This window comes from Esox lucius, chromosome 22 (genome assembly GCF_011004845.1).
Source record: "Esox lucius isolate fEsoLuc1 chromosome 22, fEsoLuc1.pri, whole genome shotgun sequence".
NCBI classification, from domain to species: Eukaryota; Metazoa; Chordata; class Actinopteri; order Esociformes; family Esocidae; genus Esox; species Esox lucius.
Window position 1 is genome coordinate 5,435,010 of NC_047590.1, and position 22,880 is coordinate 5,457,889.

Below are 22,880 nucleotides of genomic sequence, written 5' to 3' on the forward strand. Positions count from 1 at the left end.
TGAAATTATGATCAAAGACAATGTTTTGAGCCTATTCAAATAGCTAGCCGTTTTTTTTTCAAGGGGGACACTGAATGACAACGTGCATTTTTATCACGTGATGTCTCTCCAGAACCGGTGCCATGAAAACATTGCGAAAATGCATGTTACTAAAACAAAGGCAATCATTTGCAATGAATCATATGTGTTTAAGTGAACCTGCTAAGGTCAGTGGTCAACCATTTTTAAATACATTTGGACTTTTTTTTTTTTTTTACAACTGTTTCTCTGCCAAACAAACATTTTTAATGTGATGAAAATCAACAACAACATAAAGCTCCATATAATCAAGGGTAAACACAAGGTCAACAACATCTGTGATGGAGGAGTTACTCTACTCCGCCAAGGACATTAATGACATATTCTGTCAGCTTTAAAAATCCACTGTGATAGTTCTCTAGCAATACTATTCAACATACTGGTTGTCAGCCATCATGATAGCTAGTTCCAGTTAAACACACGTAACAAAAACATGTAAAAAAACATGCAACAGTTTCAAAGATTTTACTGATCGATAGTTTCTATATGGAAATCAGTCAATTGAAAATGTATTAGGACTTAATGGATTTAACATAACAGGAATAATAGATAAACGCATAGGGGACAATTCTTGGATTGTTTTTAATGCTCGTGAAACAGGAGACCCAAAGTTAACAGATTCATATATTTTTTTCAGTGTAGCTAATAGCCAGGTAATAGATATAGCCCGATTTTTATGTTTTCTTATCTTGTCTTCTATCCTGCTCTCCCTGAATTAGTGTTGCTCGGACAGAGAGACATTCCAAAACGTACTAAAAGAGATTCATGAACTTAGACAAATTATACATATTTGTTGGAATTCTCCTTAAAAACCGTCGCATGTTGCATGAAGTCAAACTGTATTTACTAACACGCATATACCCAAATGGCATCACACAGTTCAGATGGGACAACCCCATCGCATGTGCAGGTCAGACAAGCTGATGCCATTACATAATTTTATTTAACTGAAGTAGCACTTCCGATCTTGCACCGATAACAAACGTTTTTGAGTTCCAAAAATATTGTGAAAAAAATAAAACATTATCCCACTGTCTTCCTCACTAGCTTCTATTAGTTCAAATGCAGCACAAACACGCACCCTTGACTGCCCATTACGAGTGCCCATGCCCGTTTGAAACAATGTTTGTAAATACAGAAAAGGGGCTATTAATTTATCTTAATGTTTCAGAGATTCAATTAAATGGCAACAATGTTGCATGCATGCTAATCATAACGATTTAACTATTTTATTTCCGATGCTGCAATTCCTGTCAGTTGCGTGACCAACACTAGATTCCTTCTGTGATGACGGCTCTGGAATGCGTGGTGATATGACAGGTTGACAAAAGGGAGAGGTAAACAAACGTCACTGTGAGAGGTGACTGGCCCACAGAATATGATTTAGGCGACACCCGAAAGTGTCACTCATATTGTGACAGTCTAGAGTTCAGGTTAATATGTTTTTCTCCAATAACTGTAGCCCTAAACCTACCAAACACAAATTGAGCAAATAAGTGAATACACCGACGTCCATTGCATATCCAGGAAAATGATATTTAGAAAATTAGAACGTGACGTTGCTTAATTATTAATTAAATTCGTGTAAAATGACGTTTATTACATTAATAGTATCGGGCTTATGGACGACCTGACCCTCAAAATCATGTATAGCATACAATCAACACCAGTGACTGAATCTCGGGGGGGAGGAGCCCTGACAAACTCCGGAGCTTTTCGTGTCTCGAAAGCGTGCACATTTTAAGGAACTACACAAAGGATCATTAAACCGAGAAGGCTTGCAGTAACACTCACCCCATAGCACAGGGACAGGACGATTTTAAGGTCAATATGTTGTATGACCAGATCAGCTAAGGACACGAATTAATCACAGATAAAAGTGGTGGGGCTGGCACATCCACATAATTTGTCTCGGTCTATGATGCTGTTGAAGTGAACACTTTGTAATATCATGGAGATATCGGACTGGTAAACGCTGACAGTCTTCTAGAAAAACAAAAGGGGACACTACTGAACTTCACACCAATGTTCTGTAATGAAGACCCCTACAAAACCGAAGTAAACTAATTTTGGGTACATTGTTTGGATCTTCTAGTATCCAGATGGATCAACCTCTCTAACCCAAGCATCCTTTGGATTGAACACAGTCTCTCGCTCCGTACAACGGGTAAGAAGCCTGTACCATAACCTGTGATGCATTTCACTATTTCTTGTCTGTTAATTTGTTACTTTTTCAGATAGCATAATAACTTAAATATTTACTGCTCGAATATGGGTTATAGTCACTTGATCCTCCTGCGTCTCGTGCGGTATTTATCCTCCGTTCGACATGTTCGGACTGGAGTTTGCTTTTCTCCGAATAACCTCCAGACGTATCGATTGTTATTATATTGCCTGTAAGTGCTAACAATACCTCTGTTCTATGTCTAAACATTCTGGGGACTTCAAGCCAAAGGCATGTTTCTTTTGAAAGATGGGCACTGGAAATACATAGGATAACTTCTTGTCTCACATTTAAAAGCTGGATTCTCGTTAGGATTCGATATGTCATCAGTTTGTAAAAGCAGTAGAAATAAAACGGCTACATAAAGGGCACTTGGGTCGACCGGCATGTTCAGGTATCTTGCGCTCACCTGGAGAGCTGCCAAAAATGACTTTCAACCGTGCGTAAATCTCGTGGGAGACCTTAAGGGTGGTCTCGCGAACGCCTTGACTCTGTCTGTGGTCTCTGGGAATAATTAAAGTGAGTTTGAACTGTCGTAATTCTCACCCAAACTATTTCCATTAGTTTAAAACAGCTGATTCAAAACATATGCATGTTCCATTCTCAAACATTACGCGTAGCCTACGTAAACCCTCTACATTTGGGGTAATTGTTGAATTTTAGACGCTATCATAAATGACGTCTAAACAAAATTGGATTTTCTCAGGTGTGCATTATAACTGATCATATGATCACCTATTAAATATATACAACAAAATAAAATTAATTATATACCTAAATGTAGCACAATAAAACGTGTAAAGTACAATTTACACAATATGACCGTGGATTCAATTTAAATACATGCCATTTGACCTTGCTAGAATGCATGCCTTGCCATTAAACGTGGGCATTGATGTACTGTGCTTTAAAATCTAACAAGAACGTGGTCATCATGAGGTTGTTGTTCTAATCTAGATAACATTTATTTGTTTAACTGTAAAAATCCAGTGTTCAAGACCTGATCACGTAACTGAACACTTTTATTTTTTAAACACATCGAGGCGTTTTGAAATGATATTGAAAACATATCACTCGATTTTACACAAAATAACATGTTCATTTTGCTGTAATGCTTTTTAAACGCAAATACAGGACATCATGCGTTTTGGTTCTAAACACTTGGGGTGCGGTTTTAGAAATCTGGGGTCTGAAGCCATATTAGCATAATCCCTGCATGCCTTTGTGAGAGAAACCCACTCATGACTCTGCTTGTTAGTGACAGTGACCTGGTGGTTGCATTCCATCACATAATTTATAGTGACACAAATCAATGTGTCACTATAACAAAAACATTATGATTACCTTAGTGATTGGTGTTACGGTTCATCTTTTTAGCAAGGCCATATTGCTCTGTTCACTGAAAAGAGGCAGTTCATTTAGCTCTCAAACAGCTCATGTTTGAAATTCTGTGCTGTACCAAGAAGCCTGACGAAATTGAAAATACTCTGTGTAAAACCCCAGAAGTAGGCTAACATTATTCAAAAACGTTATATTTTGTGTAGCCTGGTTACATGATTGCTTGCTATGAAGACAACCTTTTTTTCTTTACTTGATATCATTGGGTGATTTTGTATGGACTGGAATTATTATCTACACAATATCTTGTTTCTGCAGAGAGCATATATTTAATGTTTTCAGAAAAAAAAAACAAGTGGACAATTCAAATAATGAAGCCAAATTAATTGCGATTTCAAAGGTTCAGTTTGGTTCCCAATGTCCACAATAGTGAGTGGTTCCAAAATAGCGCACACACACAGACATTAGATATACAAGTCACAGTTATCTGGTTTGGGAAGTGAATAGTAATTGCTTTCAAGCTCTAACAAGATGGAGCATGTCCAACAATTGGAATGCCAACTATCTTGATTAAGAGTGACTGTCGTGGTTCAGGGTGAGTAAATGGAACTGTAAACCATCTCTACTGGAAGCATTTCAGTATTGTCTGGCATAAGTTAATCATTCATATGAAATAAATGCATCTGTCATTACGAACGAGCACACACATATTGCAGACAACTGTTAGAAAAAGCAGCCTTTCAAAAAGCATGATGACATTAAGGTCAAGAGGCTGCTCCCATGTATTTTCATCTCTCAGAGAGTTAAACACACTCTAAAAGGGGCAAAGGGAACCTAAACTAGTGTTCAATATGAAATCGGACGTATACTGTAATTGTTCTCCTTATACTGACTGAGAAAAAGCTCAATATTGCATTCAATCTTCCATTTTAAAGGTCTGTGTTTAAAACTCTAATTTGGTACATCTGAATGCCTAATCTAAGTGTTTTAAAGACTGACCATTATGTCAGTTTGTTAATGTATCCCATGTTTCATGGTTGTAGAGTGAAACAATTCCACTGTATTGTTGTTTAGGAAGATCATCGATCGTTCAGAGTTGCTGCAAATCCGGTATTTCAGAATGAACTGTTCCCGCCTCTGACCACTGCTTCCATGAGTCTCATGAAAAGACTGTTAAAACAAACATAGTTTCTTCGTTGTTGTAACATTAATCTTTTTTCACACATACAACAGGCCGTCTAAATTATTTTGTTAATTTTCCAAAAGGGAGTTTGTCTACATGCAAGGACGAAACATATCAAACAGGCAAGACATTGACAGGCACTATATAACAATGTATTGTGCAATCATCGACAATAAGGAGGCAGATTTATTAAATTGTTCTTAGCCATTCAGGTTACATGGCAGCATAACTGAAAAGAGTAGACCATCATCATCATCACAAACCACCCATGGTTTTCTGCAGACTGGGTCTAGTGTGACAAATCAATATTATATATATTTTTTTAACATCAGCAGTTGTCAACGAGTGCTTTTACAAAACACCCAGCCTGAAACCCCAAGGAGCAAGCAACAGTTTACTGCTCCCTCCGTGTCACGACAGACAGGTTCTGTAGCCTACATAAAACAGACAGGTAGCCTACATAAAACGGACAGGTAGCCTACATAAAACAGACAGGTAGCCTACATAAAACGGACAGGTAGCCTACATAAAACGGACAGGTAGCCTACATAAAACGGACAGGTAGCCTACATAAAATGGACAGGTAGCATGCATAAAACGGACAGGTAGCCTACATAAAACGGACAGGTAGCCTGCATAAGACGGACAGGTAGCCTGCATAAGACGGACAGGTAGCCTGCATAAGACGGACAGGTAGCCTGCATAAAACGGACAGGTAGCCTACATAAAACGGACAGGTAGCCTGCATTAAACGGACAGGTAGCCTGCATTAAACGGACAGGTAGCCTGCATTAAACGGACAGGTAGCCTGCATTAAACGGACAGGTAGCCTGCATAAAACGGACTGCTTAAAAAATTGGGGAATGTTTCTTCCACCTGCGGTGTTATCGACATAGGAGGCAGAGAGTGTAAATATTCACATTGATGTGATTGGTCGAGTCTTCAGAGAAGGGGGAGGTAAAAACAGAGGTAACTTGAATGTGTGTGTAAAATAACACAGCATGCTACCCATGTGCAGAACATGTCCCGGATCCTTAATATTTACGAGCAAGTTCATTTATTTTCAAGTCCCAGAACTCAGATGTATTTTCAAAGGTAGCTCTTTGGACAGAAACACACACACACACTCACAAAGTTTACAAAAGTGTCATAAAGGAACACTCAAGAAAGACCTTTTGTCTTTCTTGAGTGGGCAAATGCAATTATCACCCGTGGACGTTTAGGGCCGAGGACCACACTGACAATCCCAATGGGTATATGTGGGTGTTTTGGTTTTCCTGTAGGGCAAGAACATCACTTCCAATATCCTGGTATATGGAACTGTCCTCTCAGTAATTAGCCTGGGAACACTCCATGGGGGTGGGGGGGTGGGGTGGGGGGGGCGGTTGGGGGGTGGAGTGGGTTCTTGGGTGTCCTCCACCAGGTTTATATTAATGCACCACACAGTGGTGCAGAGGTTTGTCTTTTCCAATCATGGCTCTCTGGTTATATCTCTGCCCTGCCTTCCTTCAGAAGCGCAGCACTAACAACCCACAGTTCCAGTTTCCAGTCTTCTTCTGGACAACTAACTATACATCTTCAGCATGGACACTTTACGGAGACAGCGTGGTCCTTAGCTTTCAACAACTATGTCTTGACAATGGAGCTGAATATGTAGTTAGTTGTCAATAGTTACGGTGAACACATCATTTTCAAATTCCCTGACTGTATACACCATGCAGAAGTCCTTAGTCACATACTGACATAGGAACACGTAACTACTGAATCATGTTTTATGTTTGAGACTGGCAAATTAAAGTGCATATGACTTGAAAAATGTAATGTCTTTGTTGTATACAGCGATTACACTGACATTGAGGCACATTGTTTTGGGATGACACGGTTTAATCATAGTTTTTGTTATGGTTCTAAACAGATTCAAGGGATTCCAATGTTGGTTATTTCAGCATCACATGTCATTCGGGGTGATACTTCTTTGGAAAGAAATTCCTTTTGCTACTTTGTGTGCAGAGGAAAATTACATGAGGTGTTTATGTTTGTGTTTCAAATATGTTTTATTAAATATGTATAATAGATACATAATTAAAAATACAGATTGGATAGTTGCATTAATGCTTAATTTGAACCCATAGGAAAACCAAAAAGAACACTGACAGAATATTAGGCATTTCAGAGCACTCACGTGTTTATGTGGTTTCGGTCATTCATTAAAGAAGATACTATACATTTCCTTGCACCATAACGATCGTCTCAAAGACAACTAATGCGGCCTTCATTATATACTGACTGCCTAATCGCCGTTTGTGACATTCTCAAGTTTAGTTTAAATCAGAAGAGAATAATTAATCACGGTGTTAATTAAATTAGACGTAGTACATCACAATCAAAAAGTGCACAAAACAAGGCAGTGTGCCCGTAATGTGACAATATCTCACACAGGAAGGTATGTGGCATCTGCTATCTACAGATGTCTACGTTACAAAGCATATTTAATGTCACTTGGTACATCTGTATGCTAATCCTGGCAAAATATACCTGCACCCTATTCGTTGAACAGGCCAACTGAAACACGCGCCGAGCTAAATCGTTTTCACCAGGGGATTCCATTCTCCCGTCGTGCTGCTATTATTAGCCTATCATGCATATGCTTGCTATCAACGAGGTGGAGCACACTGTAAAGATATGTTGCAGTGTCTATCGTGGCGAGGCGTGTACACCAAGGTGTTTCGTCTATCAGGCACCAATTACAGCTATCTCGTCAGGGGATCAGCTGTTTGCATGCGCGCGCTCGCGTGCGTGTATGTTGTGAGATTGCCTGTCTGAGTGGAGCTGGGTTTACGGCAGGCGCGATGCAATATCGTCGACGCCTGCTATCGCTGTGTCAGATATCAATACTGTGGTGGGGCATCAGTGTTCGGCATAATGGATGACGCTTTTTAGAAATGTTTTCAGAAAAGGTAATAAAATCCGAAGACAGAAGAGAACAGAAAATAAGATTCTTTCATCACCACCACCCGTGATAGTAATAGTTGGGGCGTTAGTGTCGATGGGGGAAGCACTGGCTGTGATGTCCTGCGTCTGCAGTGCTCAGAGGCAGAAAAAGGGCAGCTACATGAGATGGTGATCAAGGGGTTTGGCATGCATGTCGTTCCCCATTACCAAGGGAGAGTACAAAAAAAGCAATGTCAGTGCCATCTTAACCGCTGTGTTCTCTGGGAAGAGGAGTAGTGTTAGGAGCATCAGTCCCTGCAAATTAACCTAAATGGACCAACAATGTTCTCAAGCAGAAAGAAACCCAATAGGTGTTTCATCTGTTGTTTGCTGAATCACACGACTTGGTTTTTACAAGGTTGATACATGACTTTGTGAATAATCGTCACCACGGTGACATGTTGCCACAACGTCAGTGATGCAAGACAAGGGGCGCGACCGGAACCCCTATTCTTACACAGGCAGCCTGTCCAGCAGCGTTTGCACTTGAGAGCAATAGATAGAAGCACAGTTAGCACAGTAGCTGCTTGCTGATGAGTTGGCCCTGCTGACATGCATGAGGAGACTTTATAAGGCTTCACTGACCTCTAATGGGTCGGCGTAGTCACTTTGCCATGAGCTGCAGTGTACTGTACACACTTAATTCTGAAAATAGGAGTGAGGCGCTTGGGCGATTCTGCCGAAGGACAACCTGAACATCCATAATTAAAATGAATTCTACCAAAGAGAACTATGCCTTACCATCCCTAAAGTCTACTGTGTGTCCTGGAGTACAGGGCTGTATATGATAAGTGTATATAGGAAATTGCATGAATTTCCAGCCATTGTTTGTGGCCAAGGATCAAATGAGGTGTTTCAGTCAATTCTTTTCTTGGTTTAACTCAGAGCTTGTTTTTTTCCAATCGCAGTGGTTACGTTATTTAGAAAAGTTATTTATTTATTTATTATTATGATTATTTCTTCCACTTTACATTGGATCGTCTTGAAACTTTCTCTGTATTACCAGCTTTCATAAAAGCTTTGCATTATCTATAATTGGCTTATATCTTTCATTGGCAGTATCCTTTCTTAGCTGTTTCTTAGCTGATATTCATAATATGTTCGGTGCTTAAACTGGGATGTAATTCTTTAGTCTTTGCCCGCAGCAATTGTTGATGGCTTGAAAATTATCTGTTCAAGTTAAGATTTACCTGAGATTTAATTAAGATTTACACCTAATTAATATACACAGCAGAAAGAAGCAAGATAAAATTGTTTTATCAACTACAAGTGAATAGGGTTGAAGTAAATAAAATGAATACAAATAATAACATATATCAAATATCAGGCATGCGTGCTTGGATACTTAGATGATTCAGGATCAGAAGGATATGCATGGTTCTGAACGAATGAGTCAAGAGATGTAGGTGTTTTCTAGGACAACCTGCTTCATTGCCCGTCTTTTGTAAACACATATATACAATATGTTGACACAATACCATGTATTCATTTTAGCCAGTTTCATGCATCAGGAAAATAATCCTGCAGCAACTGGAAATGTGAATTATTATGTGGATTAATATAGAATACAACGTTTAGAATACTTTCTGCAGTGTGTCTGCCACAACGGAATGATCCAATTAATATATGACAGCTGTAAAGCAAACACACAGTCACATATAGATTCACATACTATATATATATATATATATATATATATAGTGAGAGAGAGAGAAATGTAATTTGTATGCAATATTTCCAAGTCAATTAAATGATGACATCCACCCAACCCCCTTTTTCTTCCACTTTCCTCACCCCTCCTTCCCTACCTCCATCCCAACCTCTTTCTGTTTTGCAGATACACCAGACAGAAAATGCTGCCCTGCATGGTTTTTCTCCTTTGCTCATTTTTTGCTGCTGCCAGTTTTCAAGACGTCCAACCCTCCAAGGCATCTTTGAGTGAATCCTGTGACTCGTTGTGTATATGTGAAGAAAAAGATGGCATATTGTATCTCAACTGTGAGCAGAGAAACATCACCAAGATCTCCCAAATCAAAGTGCCATCAGCTGTACCTTTCCACCTCAATCTGTACAAAAATGACATAGTGGAGTTGCGTGCGGAGGACTTGGAAGGTTTGAAGAACGCCGTTTCGCTTCATCTTGGGGCTAATAGCATACAAGAGCTTGAGCCTGGGGTCTTCAGTGTTTTGGGCTCGCTGAAGAAGCTGCATATAAACAGCAATTTCCTGGTTATGTTGAAGGAAGATACATTTCATGGCCTGGTAAATTTGGAATTTCTCCAGGCAGACACAAACTTCATCAGTGTGGTGGAGCCAGGGGCATTCAGCAAACTCATCCGCCTCAAAGTTCTGATCCTCAACGACAATGCCATTGAGTTTCTTCCCAGCAACATTTTTAGATTTGTACCGCTAACCCACTTGGACCTGCGGGGGAACCAGTTACAGACGCTGCCTTACGTTGGCTTCCTGGAGCACATTGGACGCATCATGGAGCTTCTTCTAGAGGACAACAAGTGGGTGTGTAATTGTGAAATCCTTCACCTGAAGATCTGGATGGAGAACATGCGTGCCCAGTCAGCCATTGGGGAGGTAGTCTGTAGCAGCCCGCACCACCTGAGGGGCACCATCCTGGCCAAAATAAAACGAGACATTCTCTGTCCCTCCCACGCTGACATCAACTTAGAGGAGCCCTATAAGTCTTTGGACATGGTGGTCACTCCGTCGTCCAAAGTGGTGGAGATTCCAAAGGAGGGTTCCAAGGACGACGTGAAGATTCCGACGCCTGCTCCTGTTCCAGGAAGTCCTTGTGTGGAGCACTGTTCTTGTCACAATCACCCCGTGGCTGGGCTTTTAATGCACTGTCAGGACCGGGGGATTCAGAAGATTTCGGACATTGGAATACTTGAGCAGAGCCCCACCAAGCTAGTGCTCACAGGGAATATGATTCAGAGGCTGCTGAAGTACGACTTTGTCACATATGACGGTTTGGAGTTATTGAATTTAGCCAACAATCAAATTGATTATATTGACAATGAAACATTTCTCAGCTTAAGCAATTTGAAAAAACTTTACCTTAATGGCAACCGAATTGAAAAGCTTTTTGCCACCATGTTCATCGGCCTCCACAACCTTGAATACCTGTATTTGGAATATAACATTATCAAAGAAATTGTCCCGGGAGCCTTTAATCCCTTGCCACATCTTAAACTCTTGTCTTTGAACAATAATCTGCTGACTAGTCTACCACTGCAGATATTTCGCAATGTGCCCCTTACCAAACTAAATCTTAGGAGAAACTTGCTCATGCATCTGCCAGTTAGCAATGTGCTGGACCAGCTTCATTCTTTGGAGCAGATTTATTTAGAAGACAATCCCTGGGACTGCAGCTGTGACTTAGTCAGTCTCAAGCAGTGGGTGGAAAAGCTGAGGAGTGACACAGTCATGGGTTACATTTTGTGTCACACACCGGGAAAACTGATGAAAGCCGACCTCAGGGCTGTTAGACACGAGCTGCTGTGCCCTGGCCTCGTGACGTTCTACTCGCCGCCCATGGATGAGGACAAGGGTGTGATGACCACGCTGTCGCCGGACGGTGCTAGAAACAGCTTCTTTAGCTCCATCACAGACTCCATTCCTCTCTCTGTTCTGATTCTCAGTTTGCTTGTCATCTTCCTCATGGTCGTCTTCTGTTCCGCGGGGATCGTGGTGTTCCTCGTGCACAAACGGCGAAGGAAGGCCGTGAAAAAGACGACGGAGGAGCAGCCACGCGAGAGCAGCAGTCCAATCCACCTTCACTACAGCATGTACGGCCAGAAAACCACACATCACACGCTGGCGCAGAGGACAGGAAGCCCGATGTACGACGAGCGCCCACATAGCCCCGTCGTGCAGATCTGCCGTAACCCCACCTACTGTGCTCAGCACAAAGAATATGACACAGATCTTGACGAACTGGACGAACCAAAGCGTGTTTGTCGTGGAATCATGGAGACAGAGAACACTTCCCCACTGACAGGCTTGAATCTCAAGTACAGAGCTGTGACGTCAGACAGCCCGACTGAGTTCGTAACACTCGGAGATGCAAGCTCTCTTTATAAAAACATCCTGGAGAGGGAACGGGTTAGGGAACTGCAACAGCTTGGGATTACTGAATACCTCAGGAAAAACATGCCCCAGCTACAACCAACAGTAGACATGCAGGCCCCGGGACACCATGAGGAACTGAAATTAATGGAGACTCTTATGTTGTCAAGGCCTCGCAAGGTCATGGTGGAGCAAACAAAAAATGAGTACTTTGAACTCAAAGCTAACCTACACACGGAGCCAGATTATTTGGAGGTTCTGGAGCATCAAACTGCGTTTAACTGATGTAAAACACAATTCGCTGTTTTATATTTAACTCGAGAAGTGCCTTGTCCAAAACTGTCTTTGTCATTTTCATTGCAAGACTTGCATATCGTACGGTGGTCTTGGGAATTCAAGGCATTTGTAGCACAGAATGTAATATATAATAATCTATTTTCTTGTTATTTTGTTCCTTTAGACAGCACTTTAAGTTGCTGATGAAACAGATATGTTGTCCATAGATTATGTTCTTGTAGGAAGGCAAATTTACACATACTGCAGGGGTAAAACCAATTCACCTTATATCTTTGGCAGTCCTCCATTTTGTCCCACCAACTCTGCCAGGCTATTTCAATCGTGTGCCATCAACAGCATGCTCAATGTGCCATAGACAATGACATGACAATGCCTATTCCCGAAACACATAGTCTGAGTTGCATTGATGAAGTGCCCATTAGTGCTGTCGTTCATTCGATGTATCCTTTGCATTACCTGACTAGCACATCTTGTATTGCAACTAGTGGGAACGTGTTCATACGAATGGATTCTCCTTAAACAAAGCACTTAAAGTCCCAGTACATATATAAATTGCATCTTGTATCTAGATAGAAAAAAATAATGTGTTGCACTAATGAAATGCCATTCAAAAGATGGTGCATGACAATCAATGTACTGCTGAATGACACTGTTTATCATTGTCCCTTTCCTGCTACTGAGGGGACAGATTTTCTGATGTTCATAAGAAACTATGTGTGTCATTGTTACAAATCTCATCTGACCGGTTCTTCTCAGCATGAACACTTTTTCAGGACATGCATTTTACTGTTATTCTGAGTGAGTAAAAGCAATCCTGTTCAGTTTAAAACATGTTTTATGTAAGCACACTATATAGCTTTATTTCATACCAAGATAGATTCAATTATTTATTCTGTACATGTTGTATATATACACAGTATATCACATTCTATGTTATTTTGTGCCTTCAGTGTTGTACAGGTGACAATGGATTAACTATAAATAAAGTGTTAGATTCAATACAATAGGTGAGAGGTCTTCAAACTGGGAACTTCAAAACCCAAGGGGGGATGTCTTTGTCTGCTAATTTATTTTGTAACCAAATACAAAATTGGTTTTAATATACAGTACATACGGAAAATACACTCGGTCATCATCATCGGTCAAATCTGGATCAGTCCTCATGTCTTTCTAATCCACCCCAAATTACTGTATACTCCATATACATCACACTGTACCGGCAGTCACGGTCTTATTTCTGACTTGCACGCCAGGCCCAACTTTGCGTTTCACTGTATTTATTATTGATATTACTATGTCCATCGATGAACCAAGTTACCTTACACATCAGGAATAACAATGTTAGTCATTGGCCATCTCACAAATCGCGCAAGAATATGAAAACAATGTATTTTCCTGCCCATGTGCTCATAATATTCCGGGGCCTTTAAAAAGGTTTAAGATGTAAATGTAAAAAAAAAAAACAACACTGTATATTATATAATCTAGTGTCCAAAAACATTAAATAAAACCACTTTGAATTTTGCATCAAATATTTTTCAAGAAACTTATCAAATGTCTCAGTTTCAACATTTGATATGTTGTCTTTGTATTATTTTCTATTGAATATAGGGTTTAAATGATGTGCACATCATTGCATTGCTGTTTTTATTTACATTTTATGCAGCGTCACAACTTGGTTGAAAACAAGGTTCAAGACACGGTTAAAGATATCATTCACAATGGATGGATGGTCAAGCCTTGGTTTCATTGAGATTAGTTACATTTCTCCAGACCTCAGTTTGAAACCAGAAAGTAACAGTCAAAACAATTGACTGTTTTGTCATTGCTAGAAATAAGGATCTAAACTTTAAAGTAAAAAATGATTTCATAGCACATTAGAAAATCCACAAAGACGTGTTTGAAACCCTCGTTCTGTTCTTTACTGAGAGCACTGCAGGCACTAATGACATTAGTTTGTTACATTCCTGTACATACATGTCCACAATGATTTCAGGAACTCTTCCCATTTTGTTGTTATGTAATCATTTATAATTGATTACGTAGATTTTTTTTCTTATCAATCTACACACAATACCACTATATTGACAAAAACAAGAGCAAAAACAAGTTTTTAAGAAATCTGTGCCAATTTATTGAGAGTAAAAAAAATTAAATATCTCATGTACCCAAGTATTCAGACCCTTCATTCACCATGATGTAGAAGCGCTTTTGGCATTGATCACAGTTTCATTCCTTCTTGGGTATGCCTCTACAAGTTTTGTTCACCTGAATTTGGGCAGTTTCTTAAATTCTTCCTCCTCGTTCCTCTCAAGCTCTGTCAGATTGGATGGGGAGTGTCGGTGTACTGCCATCTTCAGGTGTCCCCACGTATTTTCCATGAGGTTTAAACTCCTGTCTTTCCTAGGCCACCGAAGGACATTCAGACATTGTCCCAAAGCCATTCTAGAATTTGCACCCCAGTCTGAGGTCCTTTGTGCCCTGGATCAGTTTTACTTCAAGGACCTCTCTGTACTTCACTATGTTCATCCTGCCCTCAATTTCAACCAGTTCTCCTTTCCCTGCTGCTGAAATCATCTCCACAGCTTCATCATAGGGAGGGTATTAGCCAGGTGATGAACGGTATCTTTTTTCTGCTAGTTTTAGTGCTTGGCATTCAGGCCTAATAATTTTAATATTTTTCCTGAAATTCTTAGAGTCCTTTAAGTGGCGTTTGGCAAACTCAGGTGTCATGTACATCCTTTCCTCATGAGAAGCTGCCGTCCAGCCACTCTAAGATGAAAGCCTGATTGATGGAGTGCTGCTGAGGAAGTTGTCCTTCTGGCAGGTACTCCCGTCTCTGCATAGAGCTCTTGATCACCTCCCTGATCAAGGCCCTTCTTGCCTGGTTCCTTCGTTTGGCTGGACGACCAGCTCTAGGAAGAGTCCTGGTGGTTCCTAACTTCTTCCATTTCACAATGATGGAGCCCACTCTGAAACCTGGAAACTGTGAATGCTTTGCCATTTTTTTTTTACAACTGTCCCCAGATCTATGCTTTGAGACAGTGAGATGTGGGACCTTGTATAGACACATTTGTGCCTTTCTAAATCATGTCCAATTAAATGTGCCACAGGTGGACTCCAGTCAAGTTCTAAAGAGATATTAATGTTCAAATGACACAGGATGCATATGAGCTTCCAAGTGTTATGACAAAGTGTCTGAATAATGTACATGAGATATTTCAGTTATTCATTTTAAATAAATTGTCACATTTCTAAACACATTTGCTTTGTCTTCATGAGATATTCTGCATTGATTTTTGGCAACAACAAAAAATAAATAATATATAACATAAAAAAATGTGGAGACAGTCAAGTGGTCTGAATACTGTATAAAATATACACAGAGGTATTGTATGCACATATATACAGTTGTGCTCATAAGTTTGCATACCCAGGCAGAAATGGTAAAATATTGGCATTGATTTTGAAAATACAGCTCTGGAACAAATTAAGAGACCACTGCACCTTTTTCTTTCCTTTCCAAAAAAAGTTGAAAAGGAAAGTTTTGAGTGAGGAACAGAAGCGTTCAATTTGCAGTGGTCTCTTAATTTTAACCCTTCTGTTCCTCACTCAAAACCTTCCTTTTGTAATACACAACACAAGGTGAGACACACACAGGTGAAAATTAAAGGTGCAATTAAAGGTGAATTTCCATGGGGAGCAGAAAATAACTGTCAAAAGACCTGTGTAACAAGGTAATGGAACTTTATAAAGATGGATAAGGATATAAAAAGATATCAAAAGCTTTGCAAATGCCAGTCAGTAATGTTCAATCACTTATTAAGAAGTGGAAAATTCAGGGATCTCTTGAAACCAAGCCAAGGTCAGGTAGCCCAAGAAAGATTTCAGCCAAAACAGCCAGAACAATTGTTCGGGAAAAGAAAAACCCACAGGTAACCTCAGGGGGAATACAGGCTGTTCTGGAAAAAGAAGTAGCAGTTGTTTCAAGGAGCACATTACAACGATACTTGAACAAAAATTAGCTGCATGGTCGAGTTGCCAGAAAGAAGCCTTTACTGCGCCAATGCCACAAAATAGCCCATTTATATGCCGAAAACAGCTTGACACGCCTCACAACCTCAAATTTGGAGTGATGAGACCAAAATAGAGCTTTATGGTCACAACCATAAGCGCTATGCTTGGAGTGGGGTTACTAAGGCCTATAGTGAACAAAATACCATCCCCACTGTGAAGCATGTTGGTGATTCACTGATGTTTTGCGGGTGTGTGAGCTCTAAAGGCATGGGGAAAATGTATGGCAAGATGAATGCAGCATTTTATCAGAAAATACTGGCAGACAATTTGCATTCTTATACACGCAAGCTGTGCATGGGACGTTCTTGGACTGTCCAGCTCCACAATGACCCTAAGCACAAGGTCAAGTTTACCCTCCAGTGGTATCAGCAGAAAAAGGAGTGTCCATCAGTCTCCTGACCTTAATATCAACAAGCCACCCTGGGGAGATCTCAAACGTGCGGTTCATGCAAGACGGCCAAAGACTTTGCATGACCTGGAGGCATTTTGCCAAGACGAATGGGAAGCTATACCACCTGCAAGAATCCAGGGCCTTATAGGCAACTATTACAAAGCACTGCACGCTGTCATTGATGCTAAGTGGGGCAATACACAGTATTAAGAACTAAGGGTATGCAGACTTTTAGTTACAATTGAATGTGAATCTCATACTTTGCCTGCTCACTCATGTTTTCTTTACAAATAGTACATAAATTACCAGTTGTCCAAGGGTATGTAAACTTTTGAGCACAACTGCACAGTATAAAATTTAAGTAAGACATCCTGGCTGGGAGATATTGGAATACATCATAAATTCAACTTGCCTCGTCAATTTTCGGTAAGTAGAATTTAGATTAATTGCTATATTCTGTAGGGTGCATCCACAACCAGACACACACAAACACACACACACACACAGAAACATTTCTTTTGTGTCTAATCCATTCTCAAGCTTGGGTTCCCTAGTCACTCCACATCACCCAAAATGCCATGCCAAGTCTCTCCACTTCTCTGCCAGGCAAAGACAAGTCTGTCATTTTCCTCTTGCATTATCGGACCCCCTTCTGAGATTGCTTATCTGCGGTGCTTAATTACTACACAAGAGAATTCCCTCCTCACTGCTCAACATGACTTCCATTTTCATCCTAGCTGGTGCTTGAGTAGGCTGTTCCGGTCCTTCCATTATCCATCAGAATTGATAGAACCCCCCCCCCACCACCACCACCACCACCATCCCCAACGGTAAAGCTTACAATTTTCTCCTTTGAGAATTAAAGGAAATGTGCTCCAGTAGGCTGTTCAATGTGACGTTTAGCAAAGTGCAAAACAATGTTCACTTCGGAAGTATCTGTTTTCGTTTTTTGTGCCGTGAAACCGTTGTGGATCTTAATATTTCAGCAATGGAAGTCAAAGTCGAAACAGCTGAAAATACAGACCTCTAAAGATTTTATGTCAACATGGGATGCAATAAAATATGTATGATTTAAAACGTGTCTGACTGACTTTAGTCCAAAGTATGAAATATATAATCAAGTGCAATTCTTATAATGGATAACTAAGTACAAGGGCAATTGGTTAAAAATTAAACACTGTTTCCATATGTTGCCTTTAGTGATTGGTAACTAGCGTGTAGAAAGTCTTCCAGGCCAAATGTCCACATATATTAATACAAAACCACACAATGTGTTTTGGAGAAGAAAACTAAGCTAATATTTGCTATAGGAGGACCATGCAGCACATTAAATGTCACAGTTGTATTCATATAATAGTTCCAACGTAATACCTGTTATTGACAAGCCTTTGAAAGGTCACATTCACTTATTGACGTGCCAAAGGATCAGGCTGAGTCTTTGAAATACGTCACAACCTAGACATAAAAAAGCATGGCACATCAACCAGTATTGTTTTAATTTAATTTGACCAACAACGCACACATTACAGTTGTGATTAAACTATAAATACTATCCCACAGGGCGCAAAGTTCTGTGGGAGGAATTTAACCAAACATGAAAAAAGCACTGGCACCAGATATTACACTGTGCAAGTATTTGGACACCTAAGAAAACTGTTTAAAGGACCCATTTGTAAGATTTCCACCAAAAAAATGCAACAGAAAAATGCTAATTATAGCATTATGGGGAACTTGTTTGTTATTGTCTGGATATATACACTCTGATTGAATGTATTACAGATAATTTTCTCTTGTTTAGGATGAGGGTCTGGCTATGAATACAAAATAAACAAATACTGGTATTGCTTTCAAGAATGCAGAATGAAATAGGTCTGAAAATCTTTTTTTTTTTTTTTTTTTCTACAGGTAAGCTCTCCATCTATGTAGCAAGCTAATTACCTAGTAGAAAGGTATTCATGCATCTCTGTCATGGGCAAGATAGGCCATGAACATTTTATTTCTGAACCACACATATCGTTAGCTAAAACACTAAGCTAGCTATATGTTATCTACTGTAGTTAGCTCATATAGGCTAAACATGGTAATTAGCTTTGTTTGCTCAATAGGTCATCACATGCAAGATAAGCTATAAAACTGTAATTCCAAACCAAATGTTTTAGCTAGATTGTTGCTATCTAGTTAGCTGTTAAGGCTATCTAAAGTTTAAAATACATTATTTCTAGAGCCCTCAAATTCAACTCTGGGCCTCAAAGCCAGTTCCACTACATTTCCTCATTGCAATTAATGATGAGGTAGAACAGAACCAGCAGGCTCCAGACCTCATAGGGTAAAAGTTTAGCACCCTTGCGCTAGAGGGAGGAACTGACCAATTTCACCTTTAAAGCTATGTATATTCATGTGTTTATTTGTTCAAAAATCATTATAAAACATTGTTGTAAAGACAGACAAACATGAATACAAATGAAACATAACAAAAATGTGTTGTTTTAAAACAGGTCAGTACTTTGTGTGGCCTATTTTTGTTGCTTTACCATCTATTCACTTAATTTTAAGTAGTCCTGTGAGGCATGCAGCTCCGGAACAAATTAAGTGACCACTGCACCTTTTTCTTTCCTTTCCAAAATTTGAAAAGGAAAGTTTTGAGTGAGGAACAGAAGCGTTGCTATGGTCTCTGTTCAATTTGCATTCAATTAGTAATTTTAACCCTTCTGTTCCTCACTCAAAACCTTCCTTTTCGACCTGGAAATACAAGAAGCTGTATTTACAAGCTTCTTGTAGGATCCTATCATCAACAATATTTAAGTAGATAGCATCTCAACTGTGAAATGAAATTATCCATTAGAAAATAAATTGACATAAGTAAATGCAGTGTCATTAAAAATGTTTAAGACATAGGAATTGGGATAGACAAACCATGTGAAACAACGTTTGTTTGGTCCCTCTAGCTTAAATGGTTCAAGACATTCTCTTTTAAGAATAATTAAAGGTATTTATGCAAGTTACCTTCATTAATGTAGTCAAAATTGATAAATGTTTAACAATGTTTAATTGGGATCGCCTAAACATGTGACTCAATATTGGTTTGGTCTCTTGAATGGTTCAACAGATCGTATATGAACATTTTAGAATTTCACAATACGTTTGGATTAACATGTGTAACAAAGCTGGTTTAATCTTTCTAGCATGATCATGATCAGATCAAGTTTTTTTTACAGTTAATTACTCAATATAGTCATAATAGAAACATGTTTAGGAATATTTAATTGGGATCACCTAACCATATGAATAAAATCTGGTCTTGTCTTTCTAGCTTGAATCATTAACAAAATGAAGTTTTGGTATTAATTGACAAGATATCTTCCTAATTTTTTTGATTATAAGTCTAGGGGCTTTTCCAGAAAGAGCCAGGGAGCACGGACCACGGACACCTGGTCATTGTTGTTATTGCCTTCACCTTCCCTATTTAAGTTCTTCTTCATTCCTCATGTTGTTTGTCGGACATTGTTTGGATTCTGTTCCTTTGTACATTGTTCTGTGTACATGTTCTGTTTTCAAGTTCATTTACGGTGTAATTCTTTCCCTTCTCCCGTGTCCTCCAATAAACTTAAAATCAGAATGGTCTTAAAGCCTTAATGTTGGTATAATATCTTGACTGACCAAGAAGTATGACAGTTTTGAATAGAAACCCCTGTATCCCCATGCCTCTCCTTTAAACCCAGGTTAACTTATGCAAACTGTGCATGTGTATATTTTAAACATACACATATGAATGGAAGCATTACATTAGGCTAGTATGAACATATCAACGTTAAGAGTAGATACATGTAGATTGTTTTTGTTCAACTTGGTGCACTTTCATTTGCATGTTCACGTTTAGACAAAAGACGCCCTGGTGATGTCGCACCCATGGCCAGTAATTGCTAACTGCATTTTTATCGTAGGATGATCACACAGTAAAAATATGAGATTGCCCACAGTGTTTCCAATAACATTACAATGCTAATCACCCATTTAGATGAATTCTGTATTTGGATCTTTCACTACATCACTGATGCTCTTTCATGACCCGATACTGGAATGTAAAGCACCCTTTCTTATAGCCAGCCGATGATGCAATTAAATGTTTAATGGTTTGCCAACATTATACTATCTGTGATTTGCCCCCAGCTATCTCATTGACAAGCCAGAGTCACGCACTGCACAAAGAAATGGCCAGAGCATCTCTCTCTTCCCCTCTGTCTTTCTTCTTCACCCAATCCATCTGCTTAATCAGGCTTTATACTTTCTGTTCTGTAGGGCGTGGATCTTGAGGCTTTCTGTATAGGGGCTGCTCATAGCTCTGCAGAAATGTTCTGGTAAACATGCCTTAGATCTTGACTGTGTTTCATCACTTTAGAATAATCCGTTTTTCAGATACTTTCCAAAGGCTATATCACATGATGTAGGTCTGAAGCAAACTCAGACTCAATTGTACATATTGTGTATGCTTTCTTTTTTTAAACAGTTAACCATGTTAAATGTTTATCAATGGTGGAACACATTTATTTTAATAGTTTTTTTAGCACTGAGCATTGCTTTTTTGTAAAGATGTGGTAACGTACATGTGGATGTCTTCAATGTAAGCCAATGTATGCCTCTGAGCTGGTCCTGTGTTGTGTGGCCTTAAAAGATCATTTGTAGTATCCATGCTTGTGAACATCAAAGACTGTTCTTGCTTGTACTTATTTTTCTGAATGGGTCTTACAGACCTATGCACATGCTACTACGACACAGGCCTCTACCATTCCTAGAATTTCTCAGTAAACAGCCGAATCCATGGCTCTTTCCCATGAAGCCAACTTTTTGTGGAATGACCTATCAATCCATGTGAAGAAACATGGCACAGATGAAAATTTTAAGCCTGTAGTGGAGGCTCATCTCTCAGCGGGGCCTATGATTAAGTGTAGTCTGGCCCAGGGGTGTGAAGGTGACCGGAAATGCACTGGATTGACAAACCACCCTCTCTGTCTCTGCCTGGCAGGCTCCCCTCTCTCCACTGAGATACCCTCTTTCCAGTGCTATTAGAGGGGATGAGTCACTAGCATACTTGTGTTCCCACTTGTTGTCCCTAAGAGGCTGCATTATGTCATTTCAGACTCTTGATGTGAATGGGTTGAGTCACTGACAAGATCTTTCAGTTTGGCTTTTTGCCCTCAAGGGTGGGTGTTAAAGAAGATCATTTTATAGGGCCATGCTCTGCCTTGTCTCAGGGTGGTTGGTGGTCGGTTGTTGCCCTTGGGTGGTCCGGTTCTTGCTGTTTCCTGCCTTATCGGCCCAGTCTTGGGTTATCTTGGAATAGGTCAACACTGTCCCTAGACCCCCGTCTCAGTTTCATGTTTCCATGGGTCTTAGGTTAGTGTTTCCAGTCCTGTCTTATCTTGTATCATGTTGAATCTAAGGAATGCTGCCTCTAATTTCTCAGGTGTCCTGTAGGATCTTAGGACAACCTGAGCCCTACGGCCATGCCTCAGGACGACCTGGCCTGATGACTCTTAGCTGTCTAAACCAAAGAATCTAATCTTTGGTTTAGATTCTCCCCTAAAACTCTGGACACAGCCAACCTGGCCCAACAGTTTTTTTACTGACCCACTGGTCACATTTAAATGTATTAATGAACAATATGATCATAAATCCTATCACAATCTTCACCACCCACAGTCAAGTTGACTGGCTAATGTCTGCCAGGTTATCACCAACCATAATGTAGCATTCTGTCACTTCACAATATTTCAATATTTTCTGATATATTTCTGATGTGTATAGGTCTGTAATATTCGCTGACTGTTGGCAGTCATTATCCATGTTGCTAAAGGTTTCCATGAAATTGTTTCTCCATTTCTACATCATGGTGTAACTTTGCATGTTGCTTTTTTCTTTTTTCTCCCACCTTTGCTCTTAAAACATAAAACGGAAGGCTTTGCCATTCTTCAAGGTTGCAAGATCATTTCAGATTGAAACACAACGGACCATTAATGATTGGAGTTTGCCAACCTACGTCGTATGTATGTATAAAACAAGTACAAATACTTGGATTGTCCTTCATGGCTACTATGCATAGAATCACAGTGCAAAACACATAATTAACCGGGCTTGTTTCAGGAAATACCTGTATTTTTCATCAACAGTACTGAGTGTACCGTTTGATAATGAGTGTATAAAATGCAATCTCAATCTGAAACA

The 22,880-nt window shown here is 39.7% G+C and overlaps 1 protein-coding gene across 1 annotated transcript; it reads left to right on the plus strand.

Annotated features, from left to right (window-relative positions):
- Positions 1–1,759: 1,759 nt before the first annotated feature.
- Positions 1,760–13,197, plus strand: slitrk6 (SLIT and NTRK-like family, member 6). Its single transcript, XM_010886676.3, has 2 exons — positions 1,760–2,245; positions 9,652–13,197. Exon 2 carries the CDS (start codon positions 9,668–9,670, stop codon positions 12,179–12,181), a length of 2,514 nt encoding a protein of 837 aa, XP_010884978.2. The 5' UTR covers positions 1,760–2,245; positions 9,652–9,667; the 3' UTR covers positions 12,182–13,197.
- The last annotated feature ends 9,683 nt before the right edge of the window (positions 13,198–22,880 follow it).